Source organism: Scyliorhinus torazame, chromosome 16, assembly GCF_047496885.1.
Source record: "Scyliorhinus torazame isolate Kashiwa2021f chromosome 16, sScyTor2.1, whole genome shotgun sequence".
NCBI lineage: Eukaryota > Metazoa > Chordata > Chondrichthyes > Carcharhiniformes > Scyliorhinidae > Scyliorhinus > Scyliorhinus torazame.
The window spans coordinates 30,730,302-30,756,356 of record NC_092722.1 but is presented as its reverse complement, the minus strand read 5'-3'; the positions used below and the strand labels follow the sequence as shown (position 1 = coordinate 30,756,356).

Below are 26,055 nucleotides of genomic sequence, written 5' to 3'. Positions count from 1 at the left end.
GGTTCAATTCCCGTAACAGCTGAGGTATTCATGAAGGCCCCGCCTTCTCAAACTTGCCCCTCGCCTGAGGTGTGGTGATCCTCACGTTAAACCACCACCAGTCAGCTCTCCCCCTCAAAGGGGAAAGCAGCCGATGGTCATCTGGCAACTTTACCTATATTTGCTACTTGCAGTTTAAAAAAAAAAAAGATTTTATTAGGGCATTTATATACACCACAAACACACAAATAAGAGCAAACTTGTACAGCATTACAAAATAGCCGACACCCACACATTCCCCTCCTCTCGTCCTGTCTTCCCCATTTTAACCCCCTTTCCCCCCCCTTCTGCTGACACCTCAATCCTCCTTAAAGAGGTCGATGAATGGCTTCCACCTCCGGGCGAACCTGTCAACTGACCCTCTCAAGACGAGCTTAATCTTTTCCAACCTCCGGAATTCCGCCAGGTCACTCACCCACATTCCTGCTTTGAGTGCCTCTGAGACCCTCCACCCAAGCAAAATCCGTCTCTAGGCTATCAGGGAGGCAAAGGCCAAGACTTTGCCTCTCCCACCCCCTGGACTCCCAGTACTTCTGACACCCCAAATATCGCTACCTCCTATCGGGACCACCTTTACCCCCAACACCTCTGACATTACGTCCACAAACTCCTGCCAGAACCTCCTCGGTTTCGGACATGGTTCGCAGCCTCCCCGTGCACCACCCACACCTATTCTCTACTCCCTCAAAGAACACTCATCCTTGCCACCGTCATGTGCGCCCTGTGAACTACTTTGAACTGGATAAGGTTGAGCCTTGCTCATGACTAGGACGAATCCATCCTCCACAGGGCCTCTTCCCATGCCCAGCCTCCCCCTCCACCCAGCCCCCGCCTCCCATTTCCATTTAACATCCCAATGGGGCTCCCTCCCAGTCCATCAGCTCCTTATAAACCTCGGACACCTGCCCCTTCCCTACTCCATCCCTCGGCATCTCCTTATCTTGCAGCCTAAAGGGCGGCAGCCCAGGAAAGGACAGCACCTCCCTCCTCACAAAGTCCCGGTCCTGTAAGTGTTCTAACCCCATTCCCACTGGGCAGCTCATATTCCTCCTCCAGGACCTCAAAGCTCACAAAACTGTCCCCTACGAACAAATCCCGAAACCACTCGAGCCCTGCCTGCTGCCCCCCCCACCCCCCCCGCGCCGAAACATCGCGTCCATCCCCCCTGGAGCAAACCTATGATTATCACAAATCGGTGCCCACACCGAGGCACCCTCCAATCTCAGATGCTGCCTCCACTATCCCCATACTCTCAAGGCTGACACCAGCACTGGGCTCACGGATTACTTGGCAGGCGAGAACGGCAGAGACGCTGTCAACAATGCCCTAAACTCGCTCCCCTACAAGAAGCCACCCCCATACCGACCCCTCCCCTACTATCATTTCCTAACCATAACAATGTTAGCCACCCAGTAATAATTCATTGTACTCAGCAATGCCAGCACCCTCCTCCTCGCCCCCGGTCCAAAAACACCCTCTTGACCCATGGGGTCTTCCCGCCCACACAAACCCGAAGATCAACGCGTTGACCTTTTTAAAAAATGACTTTGGAAAAAAGATTGGGAGGTTCTGAAATATAAACAAGAGCCTTGGCAGCACCGTCATCTTCACTGTCTGCACCCATCCCACCAACGACAATGGAAGCACATCCCACCTCTTAAAATCTCCCTTCATCTGCTGCGCCAACCGAGCCAAATTCAACTCTCACCCCCCCCCCCCCCCCCACACACACACACACACACACACACACACACACACACACACACACATTCCCTCTCCAACCCCTTGACGCTCTAAGCGCCATTGCCAAAGGCTCTGTCACAAGGCCAACAGCAACGGGTAAAGCGGGCACTACTGCCTTGTCCTACGGGGCAACCCAAATATCCCGAGCTCATCCGGTTCGTCGGCACACTTGCTACCGACGCCTTAACTGCAACCGGACCCAATCTGCAAATCTCTGCCCAAACCCAAACTGTCCCAACACCTCCCACAGATATCCCTCCATCTGGTCGAAAGCCTTCTCTGCATCCATTGCCACTGCCACCTCCAACTCCTGCCCCTCCGGAAGGGTCGCCCCTCTCTCTCTCGAGCCTCGTTATATGCCCACACCAGCAAAGGCCCCAGATCCTCCCCAAACCTCTTATAAAACCCCATCGAAACCAATCTGGGCCCGGGGTCTTCCCTGCCTGCGTCACCCCCATACGCTCCATCACCTCCCTCAACCCAGTGGGAGCCCCAGCCCCTCCATCAGGTCCGCATCCACCTTGAGGAAACTCCAACCCATCCAGAAACCGCCGCATGCTATCCACCGTCATCACTACCTTTCCCGCTGTGCCACAACACCCACACCCTTGTCAGCATACTCCCTCTTCCCCCAAACAAAACAACAACCCCCCCCTTCCCTTGCATCAACCACCTGACCACCCCCACTGCGCTCCCGTTATCTAGCCTGCCCAGCTAGCCTGGCAGCACCTGCCCAAGGCCTCCAAACCTCCTACCCCATGCTGATTTCCCCTCCACCCTGTTTGCGCATGCCCACGAAACAATAAAACCAAGAAACAGAAAAAAGATGCAGTCACCTTTGACGCTCCCCAAGCAACCCACCACCAAGCCCAACCAAACATCTCATAGGCGAAAAGCTCTCCAACAACCATCAAAAGAAAGAAACACCTCCTTGTACCTCCATAAAAGTTCAATGTCCTCCTCCTGCCAGTCCATAGTCCCTCAAATATTCTGTCGCCGCCTCTGGCGTTCCAAAATAATATTCCCGATTCTGGGAAGGTCAACCAAGGTGGGCTGGGTACAACACCCTGAACTTCACTCTCTTCTTAAAGAGGGCAGCCTTGACCCGGTTAAACCCGGCCCTCCTCTTCGCCAGTTCTGCGCCCAGATCCTGGTACACCCGTAGCTCGTTCCCTTCCCAGGTGCACTTCCTCGCCCACCGCAAAATCTTTTTCTTGTCCAGGAAATGTGCAACTGCACCACCATCGCCCTCGGCTGCTCGCCCGCTTGGGCCTCCTCATCAGCGCCCTGTGCTCTCGGTCGACCTCCAGGGGAAGGTCAAAGGCCCCCTCCACCATCAACTTTTCCAACACCTTAGCCACATACGTGCCAGCATCCGCTCCTTCAATGTCCTCGGGAGCGGTTCTCCAGATCCTCCACCTTCTCCTTCAGCCGCTTTTGGGTCTCCCGCATCACTCCTATCTTGGCCACCAACGAGGCGAGCTGCTCCTCGTGCTCCCCCACCGTCTCCTCCACTTTCTAAATCGCCTGTCCCTGGGAGACCAGCCTCTGCTCCACACAGTCAATCCCCGTTTTCGGCGGTTCTACCACCCTGATTAGGTGCTCATGGGCTTACCTCCTCTGCTAGCTGAACTTCTCATTTAAGAAGCCCACCAGCTGCTCGCTGACAACTGGGCGGGCAGGACAGGCCCTTTATCCTCCGCTATCTTGGCCTGTGGACACAAGTTCTCTTGCTCCACCAGCTCTCTTATTCTTGATCCACTTCTGGTCCATGGATCCAGCCACACCAGTGGAGTCTCACTTTCTCCTATAAGTCCTGCACCTTTATTCATCCAAACTTCCACCCTACGAAGAGGGAAAAGGTCCAAAAATCCACTGGGAGCTGCCAAATGTGTGACCGCTCACTTCATGGCCGCCACCAGAGATCCACCACTTGCCAGATTGATGGAACTTTTCCAGAATGCAGGAAACTTTGGAGAATTAACACTAATGTATCTACTACCTCATTAGCTACCTCTTTGAAAACCCTAGAATGAAGTCGATCTGGACCCGGAGACTTGTCAGCCCGCAGATCCATCAATGTGCTCTCTGTCACTTCCCCAGTGATGGTAATTTCTCCAAATTCCTCTCTCCCCTCCACCTCCTGTTTTACAGCTGATACTGGAATGTATTTAGTTAGTATCATCTATAGTGAAGGTAGAAGCAAAATATTTGTTAATTTCACCCGCCTTTTACGTATTATTTTGTAATAACTCCCCATTCTCACCCTCTAGAGGATCAACATTCACTTTATCGACTCAATCCTGTTTAAATAACTATACCTTGTATTTAATATTTCACATTCCTCCATTTTAACTAGAATGACTGCATCATCCCTGTCCTTTGTGAAGACAGAGACAAAGTACTCATTAAGAAAAGTAAAATGCTGCAGGTGCTGGAAATCTGAAATAAAAACAAAAAATCTCAGCAGGTTTGGCAGCAAAAGTTTCTCTCCACAGATCCTGCCAGACTTGCTGAGTTTTTCCAGCATTTTCTGGGTTTATTACGCATTAAGAACTCTGCACACATCTTTTGCATTCACACACAAGTTACCTTGTACATCCATGTTTGGCCCTACCCTTTCCTTTGTTACCTTCTTGCTCTGAATGTACTGATAAAACATGTTTGGGTCTTCCTTGATTTTACCTGCCAAACCTTTTTCATAGCCTCTCTTTGCTTTCCTAATTTCCTTTTTACTTTATGTCTATGCTTTTGACCATATTAAGGGTTGTTTTTTTTTTTTTTTTTTTGCGCTATTCATAAGCTTTCTTTTTCTGCTTCATCTTGCCCTGTATACTTCTGGATATCCGGGGCTCTAGATTTGGCAGTACCACCTGTTTGTGCCCGTAGAATTTAGCTTTTGAACGTCTCTTGCTGATTTGTCACTGATTGTCCTCCTAGTAGCTGTACAAAGAGCAATACAGCACAGGAACAGGCCCTTTGGTCCTCCAAGCCTGTATCCAGTCCAGTTTCACCAGATCACTTCCCAGCTTCGTAACATTTGTCGTCACCCAATTTAGAATATTTACTCCTGTTCTATCTTCGTCCTATTCCATAATGATGCTAAATCAACTATATTATGGTCATTACCTCCAAAATGGTCCCCCCCCTGCTACTTCAACCACTTGCCCCTAGATGCCTTAAACCAACAGATAATGAATCCCCGGGACCCTAACATTCACTTCACATTGCAATTAATACTGGGCATTATTCATGGGAAGGTTAATTCCATTCCTTGTATAGGGAAGTCAGAGGGCACTGCTTTAAAAAGAAGCATGACTCTGTATCTACCATTTCGTGTTTTGAATGGTCACTATGTGACAAGGTAACTAAATGACAAGGACTTGTAACTGCTGGAGCCCCAGGGAGAATCAGAGGGAACAAATTGAAGAACGGGGCTGCTGCACTCTGCACGGTCCCCAGGAGGTTTATTTGGAGTGGTGGCACCATCACTGAAGTGAATGCGATGGGGTTGAATGGGTGTAGTTGCTGGTTTTCAATGAATTTCAGAGCCAGCTTTTCAATACACTAATCAGTTCTCCAACCGGTTGCTGTAGCAACCCACAATAAAAGGAAAGAGAAAGCAAGAGTGCAATGGGAAGGATTTATCAGGCAATGGCTGAAGCAGCTCTTAATGCAGCTGATCATTACTAGCAGAAAGCCTGGGGCTCAGTATGTTTATAATCTGGTAAATGTTTAGAGCTCTTCTGTCCAGAATGCCATGTCCCATTCCTGCTGGAAAACCGAGCTGAAAGCACACTCTGAAGCTTCCAGGAAAGCAAACACATGATTGGAAACACAGGATTCGATGAGGGGAGCGAAGGCATGGTAGCTAAATTTGCTGATGATTAAAAAATAGATAGGAAAGCATGTTGTGAAGAAACCACCGGGGAGGGGAGGGGGGAAAGGGGGGTGGAGGGGGGAAAGGTGGGTGGAGGGGGGAAAGGTGGGTGGAGGGGGGAAAGGTGGGTGGAGGGGGGAAAGGGGGAGGGAGGGGGGAAAGGGGGAGGGAGGGGGGGAGGGGGAAGGGGGAGGGAGGGGGGGGAGGGGGAGATTCTTGGTCGGTGGTATTCTCCATTCTGCCGACATCACACCCCACCCGCGTGTTACCCAGCAGCGTGGGGTGGCCGCAATGGAAAACTCAGGAATGGAGAATCCCAGTGCCAGTATGCTGCCGAGGAATACGCAGCTGGGGGACCCGAGGAGTTGCAGACAGCAATAGATAAGTTGAGTGAGTGGGCAACAACCTGGTAGATGGAGTACAATGTGGGGAAAATGTGAAGTTTTTCATTTTGGCAGGAAGAATAAAACATCCATGTTATTTAAATGGGGAATGGTTGCAGGATTCTGAAGTGCAGAGGGATCTAGGTGTCCTCGTGCATGAGTCATAAAGTTAGGATGTAGGTACAGCATGTAATCAAGAGGGGTAATGGAATGCTATCCTTTGCATAAAAGTAAGGAAGTTTTGCTTCAACTATACAGGGCATTAGTGCAACTGCATCTTGAATATTGTGCATAGTTTTGGTCACCTCATTGAAGGAAGAATGTAAATGTGTTGGAGGTGGTTCAGAGGAGGTTTCAGCTGGGTCACTGTCTGTGCGGAGTCTGCACGTTCTCCCCGTGTGTGCGTGGGTTTCCTCCGGGTGCTCCGGTTTCCTCCCACAGTCCAAAGACGTGCAGGTTAGGTGGATTGGCCATGATAAATTGCCCTTAGTGACCAAAAAAGGTTAGGAGAGGTTATTGGGTTATGGGGATAGGGTGGAAGTGAGGACTTAAGTGGGTCGGTGCAGACTCGATGGGCCGAATGGCCTCCTTCTGCACTGTATGTTCTATGATTGATAGCTAGAATGAGTGGGTTGTCTTGAAAAAAATGAAAATCGCTTATTGTCACAAGTAGGCTTCAAATGAAGTTACTGTGAAAAGCCCCTAGTCACCACATTCCGGCGCCTGTTCAGGGAGGCTGTTACGGGAATCGAACCGTGCTGCTGGCCTGCCTTGGTCAGCTTTCAAAGCCAGCGATTTAGCCCTGTGCTAAACAGCCCCTATTGTGAGCAATGGTTGCACAGGTTGGGCTTTTAGAAGAATGAGGGGTAACATGATTTAAGTATATAAGATTCTAAATGGTCTTGACAGGGTGGAGGTGGAAAAGATGCTTCATCTTGTGGGCGAGTGCAAAACTAGGGGGGGGCACTGTTTTAAATTTAAGGGTTGTCCTTTTAGGGCAGAGATGAGGAGGGCAGAGTTGAGGAGAAATCATTCTGAGGATTGTACCACTTTGGAACTCTCTGCCTCAGGAGGTGGTGGACGCCAGGCCACTGAATATTTTTAAGGTAGTGGTAGATAGATTCTTAGTTTGTTTGTTAGTTTGTTATTTACAGCACAGAAGGAGGCCATTTGGCCCATTGTGTCGGCACCAGCTCCCAAAAGAACAACCTAGCTAGTCCCATTCCCTAGCCCTATCTCCGTAACCCTCTAAATTCTTCACTTTCAAATACATATCTACCTCTCTTTTGAAACCTCCGCCTCCACCACTCTCCTAGGCAGCGCATTCCAAACCCCAACAACTCTGAGTAAAGTCATTTGTCCTCATCTCACTTCTCGCTCTCTTGCTGATTATCTCAAAATTGTGACCCTGAGTCACTGACATACCAACCAGTGGAAACTGAATGTCCTTCTTTACCCTGTCAAAATTGTTTAGAATTTTGAACACTTCAATAAGGTTGCCTCTTAATCTCCTCTGCTCCAAGGAAAACAAGCCCAATTTCTCCAATCTTTCTTTGTATCTAAAATTCTTCATTTCAGGTTTCATTCTAGTAAATCTCCCCTGCACTCTCTCCAGGGCTTTAACGTCCTTCCTTAAATAAGATGCCCAGAACTGATCACAATACTCCAAATGTGGTCTGACCAATGATGTGTAGAGGTGTAGCATCACTGCCTTGCTTTTATGCTCTATGTCTCTATTTATAAACCCAAAGGTGATATAAGCCTTCTTAACTGTTTCAACTTGCCTGGCCATCTTCATAGAATTATGCACTTGAACAAGAGGTTCCTCTTCTCCTGCTCCCCTCAAAGTTGCACCACTGACCTATTTTGTCTCCCCTTGTTTTGTCTACCAAAATGCATCACCTCACATTTTGCTGCATTGAGGTTCATCTGCCAGGTGTCTGCCCATTTGGCCAACTTTTAAAAAAATGTATTTTTATTCCACAAATTTTCAACAGTTTTACAATTTACAACAACTCCACAAAACCCCCACCCCCTCCCTCAACAGTCAACTCCTGAAAATGCATGATAAACAAACCCCAACAATTATAGAACCCATCACTCGTCCACCTTAGAGCAAACTTCATCTTTCCCAGAGTCAAAAACACCAACAGGCCTCCACGTCATGCCGAGGCACAGGGTGGAGAGCTGACCTCCACCCCAACAAGACCCGCCTGCGAGCAATCAGGGCAAAGGTTACAACATCTGCCCCAGCAACTTCCTGCAGCTCTGGCCGGTCCGAATATGACTTCTGGGGGACTGGACTCCATGTCCACATGTAAAACCCCCGAGATGGTGCTGAACACCGTCCTCCAAAACCTTTCTAGCTTTGGGCAGGACCAAAATATATGTACATGGTTCGTAGGGCCCCTCCCACATAGTTCAGAGAAATCCTCCACCCACTCGAACAGTTGGCTCATCCTAGACCTTGTAAGGTGCGCTCTGTACACTACCTTAAGCTGTATCAGCCCCAACTTTGCACACAAAGTTGAGGCATTTACCCTCCGCAGCACCTTGCACCACAGTCCCTCCTGCACCCCAACTCTTCTTCCCACTTCACTGTAACCCCGTCCTCTTCCAAAATCTTCCTGTAAATCATGGAGATGACCCCTCTCCACCCCCCACCCCCCACACACCCCCCCCCCCCCCCCGCTGGCAGGTACTATCGGGAAAATTGGAAAGAACTTCCGCGCAAAGTCCCGCACCTGCATATACCTGAAACTTTCGCCCCGCGCTAGCCCAAACTTCTCACCCAACTCTCCAAACTCGCAAATCACCTTCCCCGAAACAGATACTTCATTTGTTTAATCCCCTCATTTCCCATTCTCTGAACCTTGCGTCCATCCTCCCCGGCCTGAACCCATGATTCCCCTTAATTGGCAAACACCCCTGACCCAACTCCCAACCTACAATACTGCTTAAACTGCCTCCAGATCTTCAACGTGGCCACCACCACCAGACTCACCGAAATATTTCCCTGGGGCCATCAAAAGTGGTGCCTTTGCCCGTGCCCTCAAGCCCATCCCCCTGCAAGAGCCCGCCTCCATCCTCACCCACAAAGTCCCTCCACTTCCTGCTCCTCCCCAAATCTTCTCTGCATTTGCCGCCCAATAATAATTCATCAAATTTGGGAGTCCTAGCCACCCCTGCCTGCCGCCTGCCGTCTTCTCTGCAGTATCACCTTCCTAATCCTAGCCACCTTTCCCACCCAAACAAAGGAGATGATCAGCCTGTCCACCCTCCTAAAAAACACCTTGGGCAAGACGACAGGCAGGCATTGAAACAAGAAAAGAAATTGTGGTAAGATGTTCGTCTTTACTGCCTATTAAGTAATTCAGCCTTCACCCTCCCCACCAGGCTCGAGAAATTAAACTTCCAAAGCCCTGCCCAATCTTGGGCCACCTGCACCCCCAGATACCTAAAATGAGATACTGTCAGACAAAATGCCACTCCCGGAGGGGAGACCACAAAGTACTCACTTATCCCTAAATTCAATTTGTACCTTGAAAACTTCCCAAATCTCTGAAGCAACTCCATTATGCTCCCACCAAAGTGCTCGGCTCCGAAATATACAACAAGTCATCTGCATATAAGGAAATCCTATGGTCCGTCCCACCCCTTCACTATCCCCTTCCACACGAGCTCATCAGCGCAATAGCCAAGGGATCTATAGCCAATGCGGAGGGGACATGGAGCATCCCTGCCTCATACCCTGGTGCAGGGCGAAATACCCTGAGTTCACACTATTTGTGCGCATGTTCGCCATCGGCTCCTTATATAAAAGCTGAACCCACACCACAAACTTGCGGCTCAATCCCAAATTTCTCCAATACCATCATCAAATAACTCAACTCCACCCGATCAAAGGCCTTCTCCGCATTAAACGCCACTACCACCTCTGTCTCCCTTCCCTCTGCCGGAGAAAGCACCACATCCAATAACCTCCTCACATTCGAGGACAACTGTTGTCCCTTTAGGAATTGTGTCTGGTCCTCACCAATCACCTTTGGAAGGCACCCCTCCAACCTTAACGCCAACACCTTTGCCACTATCTTGGCGTCTGCATTCAGCAGAGATATGGGTCCAGATGACCTACACGCCACCGGATCCTTGTCTTTTTTTTTTAACAAACATTTTATTAAGGCATCTATGGTTTTATAGCAACAAAAAATACAAATAAAAATGTAGGCATAATTCAGTGTGTAACACCCCCCCCCCCCCCCCCCCCCCCCCCCAACCAACAACCATACCCTGCCAACAGAGCTTATGCACACAATCCCCAGGTCCCTCTGTCTCTTCTCACTAAACCCGCCTAAACTAAACTAACTCCCCCTGCCCACCCCTATTCCCTAACCCCTTATTGAATCTGCTAACAGTTTAGTTTTCCCCGAAGAAGTCGATAAACGGCTGCCACCTTCGGACGAACCCCAACACATATCTTCTCATGGCAAACTTTTTTCTCAAGCTTGAGAAACTCAGCCATGTTGCTAACCCATACTCCTGATTTTGGGGGCTCCGAGTCCCTCCACGCTAATAAGATCCGTCTCTGGGCTACCAAGGAGGCAAAGGCCAAAACATCAGCCTCTCTTTCCCCCTGGACTCCCGGGTCTTCCGACCCTCCAAAGATCGCCATCTCCGGACTCGGCGCCACTCTTGCTTTTAGCACCATGGACATGACATCTGCAAATCTCTGCCAGAATCCCCTAAGCTTCGGACATGCCCAAAACATGTGGACATGATTTGCGGGCCCTCCTGCACAACTCGCACACCTGTCCAAAAAACCTGTTCATCCGGGCCACCGTCATGTGTGCCCGGTGAACCAACTTGAATTGTATCAGGCTGAGCCTGGCACATGATGAGGACATGTTGACCCCTCCCCCAGCAACTCCGCAAACATATTCGTAAAGTACTCGGTGGGCCTCGGGCCCTCCACCCCATTGGGCAGGCCCCCAATTCTCAAGTTTTGCCTCTTCGACCAGTTAACCAGGTACTCCACCTTGGCTCTGAACCCTTTGTTGACGTCCGCCACTCTCCGCAGGTCATCACCCATCGAGATGAACTGGTCGCTGTGTTGCGATAATGCCTCCCCCACCCCCTTCAGCTTCTCTCCTTGCTGCTGCTCCTTGACTGACATCTTCATCACTGCCGCCTTTACGGGGGCAATTGCCTCCTCCACCCACTCTTTCATCGCAGTTATCGACTCCCTCCGAAGCACCTCCAAATTCTTGGCAAACAGCCTTTCAACCCCCACCAACATCATCTCAGTCAGAGTTTCCACCATGAGTGAAGCGGCCCCCCCGACGATCCAGCCCCTGCCATATTTCCTCCTACAGGATTCAGTCAATTTGATTTGATTTATTGTCACATGTATCAAAATACAGTGAAAAGTTATTTTCTGCAGCCAACGGAACATACACAGTATGTACATAGTAGACAACAAAGAATAATCGACAGAGTACACTGACAAATGGTACATTGACAAACAATGGTTGGTTGCAGTGCGGAACAAGGGGCCAAACAAAGCAAATACATGAGCAAGAGCATTATAGGATGTTGTGAATAGTGTTCTTACAGGGAACAGACCAGTCCGAGGGAGAGTCATGGAGGAGTCTAGTAGCTGTGGGGAAGAAGCTGCTCCTTTGTCTGGATTTGATTTGATTTATAGTCACAAGTACAGTGAAAAGTATTTTTCTGCGGTCGAGGGAACATACACCGTACGTACATAGTAGACAGAAGAATAATCAACAGAGAACATTGACAAATGGTACATCGACAAACAGTGATTGGTTACAGTGCAGAACAAGGAACCAAACAAAACAAATACATGAGCAAGAGCAGCATAGGGCATCATGAATAGTGTTCTTGCAGGGAACAGATCAGTTTGAGGGGGAGTCGTTGAGGAGTCTTGTAGCTGTGGGGAGAGGCTGTTCCCATGTCTGGATGTGCGAGTCTTCAGACTTCTGTACCTTCTGCCTGATGGAAGAGTCTGGAAGAAGGCAATGACTGGGTGGGTGGGGTATCTGATAATGCTGTCTGCCTTCCTGAGGCAGCGGGAGATGTATACATGTGGGGGGTGGCAAGCTTGTGTGATGCGTTGGGCTGAGTTCACCACATTCTGCAGTTTCTTGCGATCTTGGGCCATGCAGTTGCCATACCAAGCTGTGATGCAGCCGGATAGGATGCTCTCCATGGCACATCTGTGGACGTTTGTGACAGTCGATGCAGACATGCCGAATTTCTCTAGCTTCCATAGGAAGTAGAGATGTTGTTGGGCTTTCTTGACTGTTGCATCAACATGAGTGGACCAGGACAGACTTTTGGTGATGGTGACCCCCAGGAACCTCAGACGGTTGGGGGGGGGGGGGGGGGGGGGGGTCATGCTATGTTTCCTGAAGTCAATGATAGCTTCTTGGTCTTTCTGACATTTAGAGAGAGGTTGTTTTTGGTGCATCATGCAACCAAGTGATCTATCTCCGTTCTGTAGACTGATTCGTCGTTGTTTGAGACACCACCCACCACAGTCATATCATCTGCAAACTTATAGATTGAGTTGGAGTTAAATCTTGCCACGCCATTGTGTGTATGTATAGGGAGTACAGTAGAGGACTGAGCACACTCCTTGCGGGGACCCGGTGTTGAGGGCTATTGTGGAGGAGGTGCTGTTGCCTATCCTGACTGATTGCGGTCTGTTGGTGAGGAAGTCAAGGATCCAGCTGCACAGGGCGGGGTTGAGTCTTAGATTGCAGAGTTTGGTTATAAGTATCGATGGCACTACCTTCGTCGACTGCCTGTGTCACCTCGTTAAAGAATTCAATTAAATTTGTCAGACATGATCGGCACTTGACAAAGTCATGTAGACTGTCAAGTATCAACTTATTTTTCCCAAGTGTGTAGTTATCTCATCCCATATTTTGGCCTCCATCAGTTTTCCCACTGGTGATGACAAGCTGACAGGTCTGTAATTTCCTGGGCAATCCTTTTCCCCTTTCTTAAACAACAGCGTCACACTTGCAATCCTCAAGTTCCCCGGGACTAATTCTGTGTTCAGAGAGGCCTGTAAAATTTCTGTCAATGGCTCCGCAATATACTCCCTCACCTCCCTCAGCAATCTAGGATGTAACCCATCTGGGCCTGGCGACTTCTCTACCTGGAGTGCTGCCAGCATTTTTCTTTTTGTCACTATACTGCTCAGTTGCTCAACACCCACATTTACAATGGGGCCATTGTCACCACCTTCTAATGGGCGGCACGATAGGATGAAACTGTTGGATGAGTCATAAAGGACAGTGCACATCATCGTCTCTGCAAACTGTTGGGTAACACGGTAGCCAATCCTGGCTCAGTGACTGGAAACAAAGGAAAATGGTCGATGGATATTTTTGTAAATAGAAAGCAGTTTCCAGTGGCATTGCACAGGGTTCAGTGTTGGGCCCTTGCTGTCCGTTGTATATATTAATGATTTCGATTTACATATAAGGCATGATTGGGAAATTTGCAGGTGACGCCAAATTTGGCCATGTAGTTGAGAGTGAAGAAGATCGCTGTTGTCTCCAGAATGATATCAATGCCGCGGCAGCACAGTTGTGCAGTGGTTAGCACTGCTGCCTCTTGGTGCTGAGGACCCGGGTTCGATCCCGACCCCGGGTCCCTGCGTGGAGTTTGCACATTCTCCCCGTGTCCGCATGGATTTCACCCCCACAACCCAAAGATGTGCAGGGTAGGTGGATTGGCCACGCTAAATTTTCCCTTAATTGGAAAAAAAATAATTGGATACTCTAAATTTATTGATAAAAAATCAATGGTTTGGTCGATTGGGCATAAAATTGGCAAATAGATTTAAATCCAGAGAAGTCTGAGGTAATGCATTTGGGGAGGGCAGAGGAATACACAAAGTGAGAGAATATTGAGAGGCTTCGAGGAAGTGAGAGACTTGGAATGCATGTCCACCTGAAGGTGGCTGGGTAGGTGGTTAAGGTGGTAAAGAATGCATATGGAATGCTTTCTTTTACTGGGTGAATTGAATACAAAAGCAGGGATGGGTTGGGCACGGTGGCTCAGTGGTTAGCTTTGCTACCTCACAGCGCCAGGGACCCAGGTTCAATTCTGGCCTTGGGTGAGACTGTGTGGAGTTTGCACTTTCTCCCAGTGGCCCTGTGGGTTTCCTCCGGGAGCTCGGGTTTCCTTCCACAGTCCAAAGAGGTGCCGGTTAGATGGATTGGCCATGCTAAAATTGCTCCATACTGTCCAAAAAGGTAAGGTGGGGTGATGGGGATCGGGAAGGGATAGGTCATGTGTGGAAGGACGGTGCAGACTCGATAGGTCGAATGGCCTCTTTCTGCACTGTAGGGATTCTATGAATGCAGGAGCTGTATAAAACGCTGGTTAGGCACAGCTGGAGTTTTGTGTACAGTTCTGGTCACCACATTACAGGAAGGACATAATTGCTCTGGAAAGAGTACAGAGGAGATTTACAAGAATGTTGCCAGCGCTTGAAAATTGCAGCTATGAGGAGAGATTGGAGAAGCTCAGGTTGTTTTCCTTTGAACAGAGGAGACTGAGGGGTGACCTAATTGAGGTGTACAAAATTATGATGAGTCTGGGTAACGTAGACAGGAAAGACCTGTTTTCCTAGCGGAGAGGTCAATTAAGTGTGCACAGATTTAAAATGGTTGGTAAAAAGGATTAGAGGGGATATTAGGAAATATTTCTTCGTCCAGAGAATGATGGGTGTCTGGAGTTCGCTGCACGGCTTGGTGATTGCGGCAGAAACCCTCAGCTCATTTAAAAGGTACCTGCTGTCCAAAGCTAGAGGATTACTGGAAGGAGGTTTTTAGGGTAATTTCCAAGGTGGTGCACGTGAAATTGGACCCGAGTCCCCGGGAGGCATATTCGGGGTGTCGGACCAGCCAGGGTTGGAAACGGGGGCGGAGGCAGATACTGTAGCCTTCACCTCGTTGATCGCCCGAAGGCGGATCCTGTTGGGATGGAGAGCAGCCTCTCCACCCTGTGCCGTGGCATGGCAGGGGGACCTGTTGGAATTCTTGAGTCTTGAGAAGGTTAAGTTTGAACTGAGGGGAAGAACAGAGGGGTTCTACAGTTCGTGGGCATTATTCATTATGCACTTTCAAGAACTGGATAACATCGAACATTAGTTGGGGGGGATGGGTGGGAAGGTTGGGGGGAGGGGGGTGTAGGAATCTTTAATTGATGGGATCTTAACCTGCCGAACTATGCCAAGTTTGGGGGAAGCTTAGTTGATGAATCAAAGTCCTGGCGCAATACGACAAGTTGTAAGATTTGTAATATTTCTGGACTATGCCAAGTTGTTCGATTCCTTGTATTATTCGACTGTGTAAAGTTGAAGGAATTTATATCATTTCCACTATACGGTTACCAGTAGCACTTTGCGAATACTGGGACTCAGCAGAAATTTGCAGTTAAAACTTCTCAGGTGCCAAAAAGAATTGTTTTCTTTGTAGTCGCTTGATTACAATTTGAAAGTAATTTAAAAGGCAATTCGTAGACAATTCGAAGCTTTCAGAGAATTACAGACATTATCTTTTTTGCTTAGGCAGACAGCTCGAAAGTAACTTTTAAACGGTCAAAGTCTGGCAATGAAACATAAAAAGAAAGAGAGAGAGCTAATCTTCAGCTAAACTCAAACTCAAAGTCAAAAGTACACTCCATCACTGACACAGACTGACAGAACCCCCAAAAGACATCTCACATTAACAGACAGACTATTAAGGACAAAATTGACTAAACTGACAGAAAGACAACACAACACAAAGACAGAAATTAAGGACAGACAACACTAAAAGACAACACACAAGACAACACCCAAAAATGGCGGGCGGAAACTTTTCAGTTATACACTTTCATATCTGTCTTAAGTCATCTAATCACACCCCAATATAATCCTAATTGGTTTGGGTTAGACCCAAACACATTTGATTTGATGGCAAGCCGTCCATCTTCAATGTACAACATTAGCCTTTCTGACCTAGCTGTTATCTGCATTGTGAACAATGGTGCCTTCATGTTGCTATGGTATTCAGTCCCTGTCCTTGATAATTAGCACAAGCAGTGTCAAATTATTTTGCAACTGTGCTGTTTTAATGTCACACTGTCTTTGAAAATATGCATTTGCCAGTACAACGGACTTCAGTAAAAGTGAATTATGCTGTATAAGTGGGTATTTAAAACTGGGGCTTAATATCTATGCTTAAACAGCTATCTTTTGCCTATACTAGTTGTATTCGAAATACCTGGCTTCTACAGGTGGCTGTGTGTATTAAGGGTGACTATGGGTGATTCCTGATTCCTTTTTGTCATTTGTTTATGTAAACATGCTGGCTAATGTTTGGGGTTTGGTGGAAGGATGGGATCATTGTTATTGTTATGGTAATTGACATATTTGTTGCTGATTATTGTTTATTGTTGGTGGGTGTAAATTTGGGAGAAAATGTGAAAAAGGAGAGTAAAAATATATATTTTTAAAAAGGTACCTGGATCTGCACCTGAAGCGCTGTAACCTGCAAGACTCCTGGAAAGTGGGATTAGAATGGGGGGATAGTTTTTAATCTTCTTGTTTCTTGGCCGGCACAGGCACGATGGGCTGAATGGCATCTTTCTTTGCAGTAACCTTTCTGTGGTTCCAATTTTCAGCGGGTCACCTTTATCGGCAGAGATCGGTCTTTCTCCAGTGAGCTGCTGATCTCATCTTCCTCCTGATTTGCTGTGTCTGTTATTGCACGGATTAATTTTGGCAATGAGTCATTGACTGAAAGCTTTCTCCACAGACTGAAGTCCCTCCACTCATTGCTTCCCGTGAGCTTGACATTAATTTGTTTACTGTTTCCCTGATTTGGTTTCTTGTAAAGTACAGTGTGGTGCATCAATAAAGGGTCATTGACCCCCATCGTTAGGCAAGGTGAAGAACTAAACAGCAATGTACACTTCAAACAACAACCACATCCACAAATCAGTGGAATAGTGATGATTGAACGCAATCTGTGGTTCACTTTTTAAACTGAAGTTCCCAGGCTGGTGCTTGTGATGGAATGCCCAGAATCTGTTGATGTACTCAACTCTGTTGAGATGCGCTCATTTACGAAAAACAGAATCCATGGGTATCGTAAGATTGTGGTTTCAAGCCCAGTCCAGAGACTTGAGTATATAACCCAGGTTGATACTCCATGACACTAGTGGCGTTGCCTTTCGAATGGGCCATTAAACCGAGGCAGGTTCTGCTCTCTCAAGTGGATGTAAAAGATTCAATTACACTCTTTGACAGGGGAGTTTTCCCAAGTGTCCAGGCCAATATTTATCCTTCAAACACCACACCTTAAAACAATGCATTATTTGACCATTATTTCATTGCTGTGTGTTGCATATTGGCTGCTATGTTTTTTTACATTACACCAGTGACTATACTGCCAAAGTACTTCATTGGCTCTGCAGTGCTTCGAGACGCCCTGAGCTTGTGAAAGATGTGACATAAATACAAGTCTTTCTTTATAATTCAATGTTAAAGACTGGGTGACTTTTTTTCAAGCGGCCGCTGCCCCTTAGTTTAACGTTGCAAAGTTTGGTTTATGTTAAGGGGAGACCAGTAAATCCGTGTCATGCTATGGGGCGGCACGGTAATACAGTGGTTAGCACTGTTGCTTCACAGCGCCAGGGACGCGGGTTCGATTCCCGGCTTGGGTCACTGTCTGCGGAGTCTGCTCATTCTCCTCGTGGGTTTCCTCCGGGTGCTCCGGTTTCCTCTCACAAGTCCCGAAAGACGTGCTTGTTAGGTGAATTGGACATTCTGAATTCTCCCTCTGTGTACCCGAACAGGCGCTGGAGTGTGGCGACTAGGAGATTTTCACAGTAACTTCATTGCAGTGTTAATGTACGCCTACTTGTGACACTAATAAAGATTATTATTATAAATTGCGGATAGTTTAATTGGTACCTACAAGCATTTCTTTGCAGGCCATGGGCGAAAATCCCTTTCATTTTTGTTAGAATCTTCCACTCTATAAGTGAGGGAACTTTGTATACAACTGTAGCAGGGGTTATAACAAACCTGTGCCCAAATCCCTGGCCACCTGGCTCTGACTTTCTGGGTTTTCTCAGTTACTGTGTGAGATTAATATTCCACCCAGCACAAACTGCGCATTAAGAGAATTCCAGATGAGACCATAGGAGGGCGGTGTGGTACAGCCCACTCCACACATGGGGCCAGAAAGGACATCACTTGAACTACACACTGCCTGACCTGAGTATTGCCAGCATTTTCTGTTTTTATTAAACGAGACATGTCTTGAGTGTTTTACTTGAAATATGTCAGCACTGCTTCTTGCAGTTCAATGCACTTGTGAAGAAAACAATGCAGCTGGGAAATGTTTATGGGCTGTGTGAAAGGACAACTGAAGGACCTGATATGAAAATGAAATGAAAATGAAAATCGCTTATTGTCACAAGTAGGCTTCAAATGAAGTTACGTGAAAAGCCCCTAGTCGCCACATTCCGGCGCCTGTTCGGGGAGGCTGTTACAGGAATTGAACCGTGCTACTGGCCTGCCTTGGTCTGCTTTCAAAGCCAGCGATTTAGCCGTGTGCTAAACAGCCCTCTGCACAGACACGGAGAGAAAGTGCAAACTCCACACACAGTCACCCAAGGCCGGAGCTGTGAAGCATCAGTGCTAACCACTGTTCCACTGTGCCACCCCTAATGCCACATCTTAAATGGAAGATCCTTTATTTAAACACTGTGCCCCCTAGTTCTAGATTCCCCATGAGGGGAAATATCACTGCATCCAGCCCCCTCAAAACTTTTTATATTTTAATAAGATTATCTCTCATTCTTCTAAACTTCAATGAGTACAGGCCCAACTTTCCTCATGTCACTACTCCTTCATCCCAAGAATCAGCCTTGTGAACCTGCTCTGAACTGTCTCCAATGAAAGTATCTCCCTCTTTAAATCAGTAGACCATAACTGTACACATTACTCTGGGTGTGGACTCACCAACGCCCTAAACAGTTCTAACCAGTCAACCAGTCTCCCTACTTTTATGCTCCATTCCATCCCCCTTGCGATAAAGACCAACATTCAATTAGCCTTAATTACTTGCTATACCTGCAAGCTAATCCCCGTAAGAGGGCAAATTACATACATCTCATTCACAGAACAAAAACAGCCCATTCTGCCCAAAAGATCTGTGCTGATGTCTATCCTCCACGTGCGCCTACTCCCACTCTATCCTTTCCCATCCTACTCTTGTGCATATAAGAAGCCTCCCTTTATGTGATGGTGAGTTCCAAATTCTTCCAATTCTGTGTAAAGAATTCTTCCTAAATTCTTTGTGATCTGTTTTATTTCTGCCTCTTTGTCCTGAACTTTCCCATAAGGTACATTTGGAGTCCAGGTATCATTCTTGTAAATCTACACTGCTCTCCCTCCAAGACCAGTGAATCCTTCAGGTGTAGTGCCCAGAACTGTTCACAATACTCCAGATATGATCTAACCAAGGCTTACTTCAGCTTTAAAATTAATTTTAACCCTCTGTATTCTCATCCTCTAGATATAAAAGCCAGCATTCCATTAACCTTTTGATTATTTTTTGCATTTGACAATGAAGTTTTAATGATCTATGTGCATTGACCCTTCATTCTCATTGGATCTCCAGTGTTTCCAGCATCACCATTTATAACTGTAGACAGTTATTGTCTACACTGACCATAACTATGCAAGAAAATTTTAATTGACAATTCTGAGGGGCGCTATGTCAAACAGGGACATGCATTACAAAATAAGAAAATCGGAATCTCTAACTATCCTTAATAAACTACACTCACTCAAACATTTCATCACACTAACTTCCTAAACAATACACACAAAATCATAGCAGCATTATACACATTTCTCTGGCTTGGCAGTCAAGCTCAGGATTGTACAATTGCTCATGAAACATTTCTTTATTTACAACAAACCGCAAACGAATGCTCTTTATTATAGATCGTGGGCGTCTGGTCATATCCGAAAATAGGTGATCTTATTCTATATACCGGGGTGCGAGCACGGTAGGCTCTCCTTCTCCACTTTCTCAGACGAATAGTCTGCACGATGCAGCAGAGTATCGCCAGTACTAATCGGGATTCTATCAAGTAGGACAAGGGGGTACCAGGCTATAAACCTATCACACCAAGATGGTGTGGTGTCGCTTGTGACTGGGCTCTGGGTACTGTTGGGAAGTGAATCATTAACGGCTGGGGGAGCTGAGGTCAGGGGGTTCGCGTTCGCGCGCAACCAAATGTCCATTAGGGTTATGAGCCACGCAGAGGATGTCCTCATGGTTCTTCTTCCTTCACTTCTCTTCTCTTCTCTGGTCCTGGAGCTTCTGGAGTTCTGTGGGATCAAGCATAGTGTCTGTTACTATCTTGGTTTAATATCTCGTATGATAGCCTGTCTGTCCTTTAGTGCCAATTACTCCCTTTATAATTGGTCACTATGTGTGACTCCCTCATTTTTTTTCAAAAACCGAATTTCAGGACAAGACACACTTACAAATACTGAACCAGTGCAAGCCGTCTCGCAGACTGTGCGATTTACCATCCAAATGTTTGAGGATGTAAATAGCATAAGGTTGGCAACCTAAGGGTTACCTGAAAACAAAACACAACTTTTTGAACAAAACTTGGCGAAATGAGGTGCGTTTGGGCCGCGAATGGTAAGATTTGGATGGAGTCCCAGGGTAGGACGGCGACAAATGCCGTGTGTGCCCTACCCGAGCGTAGCTGACGAGAGGGGGGTTCCCAGGCAGGGCGGGTCCCAATGCCGTTTCTCCACTGCCTGAGCAACCGACAGAACAGGCAAGAAATGTAGTCATCGTGGGGGGTTGCCGTATTGGTTCTTCCTCGAACCAGAAGGGTAGTTATGAACGGGGGTCTGTGTATCTGTCGACAGACGAGTTCCGCTGAACTGGCGTCTGGGACATTAACAAGTCTCTGCAGACAAGTTCTCCGAGGTTTCGGCCGAAAAGGCGTGGGGCTGTGGGGAAAAAAATTTCCGGTCTTACAACATTTAACAAAACACTACAAACAACATAAAACATGCTGCAGGTTCCATCAGAAAGGACACCGTGTTCTCCCAAGCGGTTCCTTTTAAAACATCATCTGGACACCTCCGTTATCGGTTGCGAACAGGGTCGCAAAGGAGTTCTCGTTTTGGGAGTCAGACTCAAAGTCGCCATCTTCTCCCGGATGCCAAACTCTCGAGTGTATCAGGGCTGATAGGACTGCATGGTGTGATCTGGGATCGCTCACGTCATTCCGGACGAGTCTGTACGAATTGAAGGGATCACTCGAATCGTGGTCAGATTCACTGGGTGTGGGTCCTGTTGCATGGGGATAGTAGGGAGGCGTGCTGTGGCTATTGTCTGAGTCACAGTCGCTGTTGCTGCTGCTGCTGTCTGTGGGCGTTCCGGGGCGGAGTGTATATTTCGGGGTGGAGTCGAGGTTGAGTCCGTGGCTGGGCTGGACGTGTTGGGGGATGGTAGGGTTATGTTGGCTGTGGGCGGGGCGTGGTCTGCTGCATCGAGCATGACGTGGTGTGCGTGGTTAGACTGTGTTCCATATGCCTTCATATGGTTGATATGGAACCACGCAGTTTTTCCATTGGGGTACTTTATTTTGTAGACGGAAGGGCTTTGTCCACAATGGAGTACGGACCCGAGTACTTTGGTGACAGGAATGTGCTGGAGTTGTATATGGAGAGCATGACTTGCTGTCCTACACTGAACTCGGACGCATGCACTGTCTTATCGAAACAGGCCTTGCTCTGTTTCTTTCTTGTGCCCAATTTCACTGCGGCTGCCAGCTGAGCAGTTTTAACATTCGCCACTAATTGTTCTACTGTTTTCTCGTGTGTGTGAGGGCCGTCACTTCGGGGCTGGTCAAATCTAATCCGAATAAAAATTCTGTGCCTTTCATGGGGCGTCCGGTCGTGAGAGTGTGTGGGGTGTAACCTGTGGATGTTGAAACTGTATTTCGCAAAAACATCAGCGCAAAGGGGAGGACTGAGTCCCAAGTGATGGTGTTTTGCTGGACCATTTTTCTGAGGGTGGATTTTAGGATCCGATTCATGCGCTCCACGATACCACTTGACTGGGGGTGGTATGCAATGTGGAATTTTTGGGTAATGCCAAATATCGTGAGAACGTTCTTCATGACATGTCCCGTGAAATGGGAACCTTGGCCGGATTCAATGCTGCGGGGGAGTCCCCATCTCGTAAAGATGTGGTGGGTTAAAATCTTGGCTGCGGTCTTTGCCGTGTTAGTTCTGGATGGGAATGCTTCCACCCATTTGGTAAACGTGTTATCACCACAAGTACATATTTATAACCATTCCTGCAAGGGGGCAATGGTCCAATATAATCAATCTGGAGGTTAGTCCAGGGGCCATTAATGGGTCGGGTGTGACTGAGCTGAGCCTATTTGGCATATCTGTCCGGGTTGTTCTGGGCACAGATAAGGCAATTTTCAACGTAGTGAGTTACATCGTCCTTTAAACTCGGCCACCAACAGAGCTGCCTGAGGTGGGCTTGTAGTGGGATTGATTCCCTGATGTCCATGACTGTCATGGAACAAACAAATGAGCTGGTTCCTGTCCTGTTCAGGAACCACATCAAGGGTGTCCTTTAACACCACACCGTCATGTGTGGTCAGAGCATTCTTAAATCTCTCGTAGGGTGCTGGATAGTTTCCTTTTAAAATCTCCCTGAGATTGATATCCTGCTTCTGGGCCTGCACTAAATCCTCGATATTAGTCTGCGAGACCTGAACTGCATTCACTGGTGTGCTTTCGGGGGGTGGCCAAAAATATCTGTGCCTGGAACCTGCTTTAGCCAGTGCGTCGGCTTTTACATTTCCAGGGGGGGAGGAACGATGGTGACTACGAACTTTGACTATCCCAAAAGTCCTGTTCTGTGCTTGCTCTAAAATGTGACGGAGCAATGGGGCTGAAGGGAGGGGTCTTCCGTCTGCGGAAACAAATCCTCTTGCTTTCCACAGGGGTAGGAATTCCTTAAGGCTGTTGCAGACATAGAGGCATGTCCGAATATATGTCTGCTGGGCTGGGGAAGGAATCTGGGTGTTCCACTATGTATGCGATGGCCGCAAGTTCTGCTGCCTGTGCGCCTAAGTGTCCTGGAGGTTTTATTGCTATTTCTTCTAGGGCGCGTCCCTGCGTGTCCTTGACGTAAATGCCGCATCCTGTTATGCGCTTCCCTTCTAATATTGTGGAAGATCCATCCACATATATCCTTATGGGTTCGCATGTGTCTGTGTGCTTGGGGCTCTGGGTTGAACTACCTACCTTTCTGGGGAGTGTTTTAGCAATAAAGGGGCCTGTGTTGTGGTGTGGAGATATAATTTCACATTCATTGGTGGTTCCGGGGTACTGTAGTTTGTCGGCTAAAAAATGTGGGTCTTTGTCCTTTTAACAGTGATGTCCCGTCCCTGCAAAAGAAGGGTCCATCTGGCTGCTCTAATCTGACTAACTGTACCGTCCTTGAGTCGTCCGTCAAGTAAAGGTTGGGTGGGGGTGTGTTCCGTGAGGATTGTGATGGGGTTCAGTCCGGTAATGTAAGAAAAATACTGTACTGCCCAAAAAACTGCGAGCAGGTGCCTTTCACAGGCTGAAAATCCCTGCTCCACAGCATCTAAAACTCTGGAGGCGTGAACCACGGGCCTTAACTGTTCGTGCCGTTCCTGAAGGAGCACGGCCAAAAGGGTGCGGTCTGTGCTTGCTACCTCTATCGCATAGGGGGAAAGCGGGTCTGGAACTTGTAGTGCGGGGGCTGCTATGAGTGCTTGTTTCAAAGAGTCCACAGCATCCGTATGCTGCGGAAGCCATTCCCAGGGGGATCCTTTCTTTAGGAGGTCTGAGTGGGGTGCTGCCTTGCTGGCGAAACCGACAATGTGGTTTCGGCAGCAGCCAACCAGTCCTAAAAACGACCGAAGGGCTGAAACGTTCTGGGGAAGGGGCAATTTAGCAATCGAGTCAATCCTTTTATGCTCGATCTCGCGTTTACCATGTGTGATAATTGTACCCAAATATATCACCTTGTTTTCCAAAATCTGGGCCTTTTTGGGGTTAACTTTACCTCCAATTGCTTGTAGGAGTTCCAGGAGTTCGGACAGAAGCTCGATGTGCTCTTCCTTGGTGTCTGTCTGCAGTAGTAGGTCGTCTACATACTGGACCAGACATTCGGGGCGTGAAAGTTTTGATAAACCATTTGCCAGCTGTCGGTGGAAAATGGAGGGGGAGTTGTGGAATCCTTGTGGAAGGCATGTCCATGTGTACTGTTGATTTTTAAAGGTGAAGGCAAATTTGTACTGGCACGCCTTTGCCAATGGAATGGACCAGAATCCATTACTGAAAACCGTAAAGTATCGGGAATTGAGTCCCTGCTTGAGCATGGTCTCAGGACTTGTTGCTACCGTGGGGGCTGCTGCGGGGGTGATTTTGTTGAGTTCCCGGTAATCGATGGTCAGTCGCCATGATCCATCGGGCTTTCTCACTGGCCAAATCGGGGCATTATTAGTGGAGGCTACTGATCTAAGTACGCCCTGCTCTAATCAGCTGTCGATTACCTTTGAGATTTCTCCCTCTGCCTCTTGGGGAAATCCATATTGCTTTTGGGGTCTAGGGTCAGGTGCTGTGATTTGTACTGAACCAGTCATCCGGCCACAGTCGTGTTTGTGGGTCGTGAATGCTGTCCTGTTCTTTTGTAACACTGCCCTAACCTGCTTGTCTGTGCTAATTGTCGTCGGGTTTAACCAAAATTCGCCTACTGCGCTAATTTTGTTGGCGTATTCAACTATTGTGAGCGTTGCGGGGGCTCTTGCAGATTTTGCCGTTTTCCAGACACATTGGTTGACTGGATCAAAGGATAGGTTGTGGGAATTTATAAAGTCTATGCCCAAAATGTGTTCTGCTGTGTGGGGCAGGTCGACTAAAACTATGGGGTGCTTGGTGGTGACGTTGCCGATTTGAATGGGTACAGGGGCTGTGATGTGTCCCTGCTGTGAGTGGCCTGTAAAGCCGCTGAGGGTGATAGTGGCTGTAGTGGGCCACGTGTCCTTTTGGAACACGGTGGAGGAATTTATTGTGGTGCGGGACCCTACTGTGTCCCAGAGAAACTCGATGGGCTGTCCCCATATCTTTGCTGCGACTACCGGTCGTCTGGACCTGTCCCAAAGGGTGTCACAGACCCAACTGGGGGAGCCCGAGCACCGTCAGTCCGTTCCGTTCCGTTCCGTCTGATCTAAACGGATGCTCACACTATGTATGGGCTCTGTCTTATTCCTACTTAGAGTGCCCGTCTGCTGGGCTCTCTGTGGCTTTCGTGGGGCATTGCATTCTCTTGCAAAGTGTCCCAACTGTCCACAGTTGTAACACACCTGTGACTTTTGTGGGGGGCCGTTCTTGCTTTCATTTACCCATGCGGGGTTCTGGTGTGTTTTAACTGCTTGTGTGTCTGCTTCGGCCTGCTTTTCTTCGGAATTTTTAACTGCGGGTTTGTTTTGTACAGACAGCTCCCAGGTGCGGGACAATCTTTTTACGACCCATTTCTCATTATGAGCCTCCTCTGAGGGATCATAATTCGCACAAGCTTTTTGTCCTGTTTCTGTGGCATGGGAGATAAGGGTGTGGGTCCATTTGGCCATGTTGTCTGGGGACAAATGGGCGCGGTCTAAGTCTCCATAAACTGCTGCAAAATGGATCCACAGGCGTCCATCAAACGCTGTGGGGTGTTCAGTTTTCTTTTGCCTGCATTTATTGAGGCCATCTACGGGGTCACCCCGGTTATACCCGATCGCGTCTAGGACGCGGTATGCATTTCTGCAAAAGTGCCTCCTCCGACATTCTGCAGGTCGGGAAGAGCTGCTTTTCCCCGGGGTAGAGGGGTCAATTAC

General features: G+C 48.0%; 1 protein-coding gene across 3 annotated transcripts in view; it reads left to right on the top strand.

Moving 5' to 3' along the window:
- The window catches only part of LOC140392659 (segment polarity protein dishevelled homolog DVL-1-like), a 248,438-nt gene that overhangs the window by 120,724 nt on the left and 101,659 nt on the right, over positions 1-26,055 (top strand). Inside the window, exon 1 of one of the 3 annotated variants that reach the window (XM_072478150.1) lies at positions 16,250-16,275. The exons of the other annotated variants lie outside the window; for them this stretch is intronic. Within the exon in view, the coding sequence (XP_072334251.1) occupies positions 16,265-16,275 (11 nt within the window). The 5' untranslated portion in view covers positions 16,250-16,264. Of the gene's footprint in view, positions 1-16,249; positions 16,276-26,055 lie in introns of those variants that run through there. 3 annotated transcript variants of the gene reach the window in all.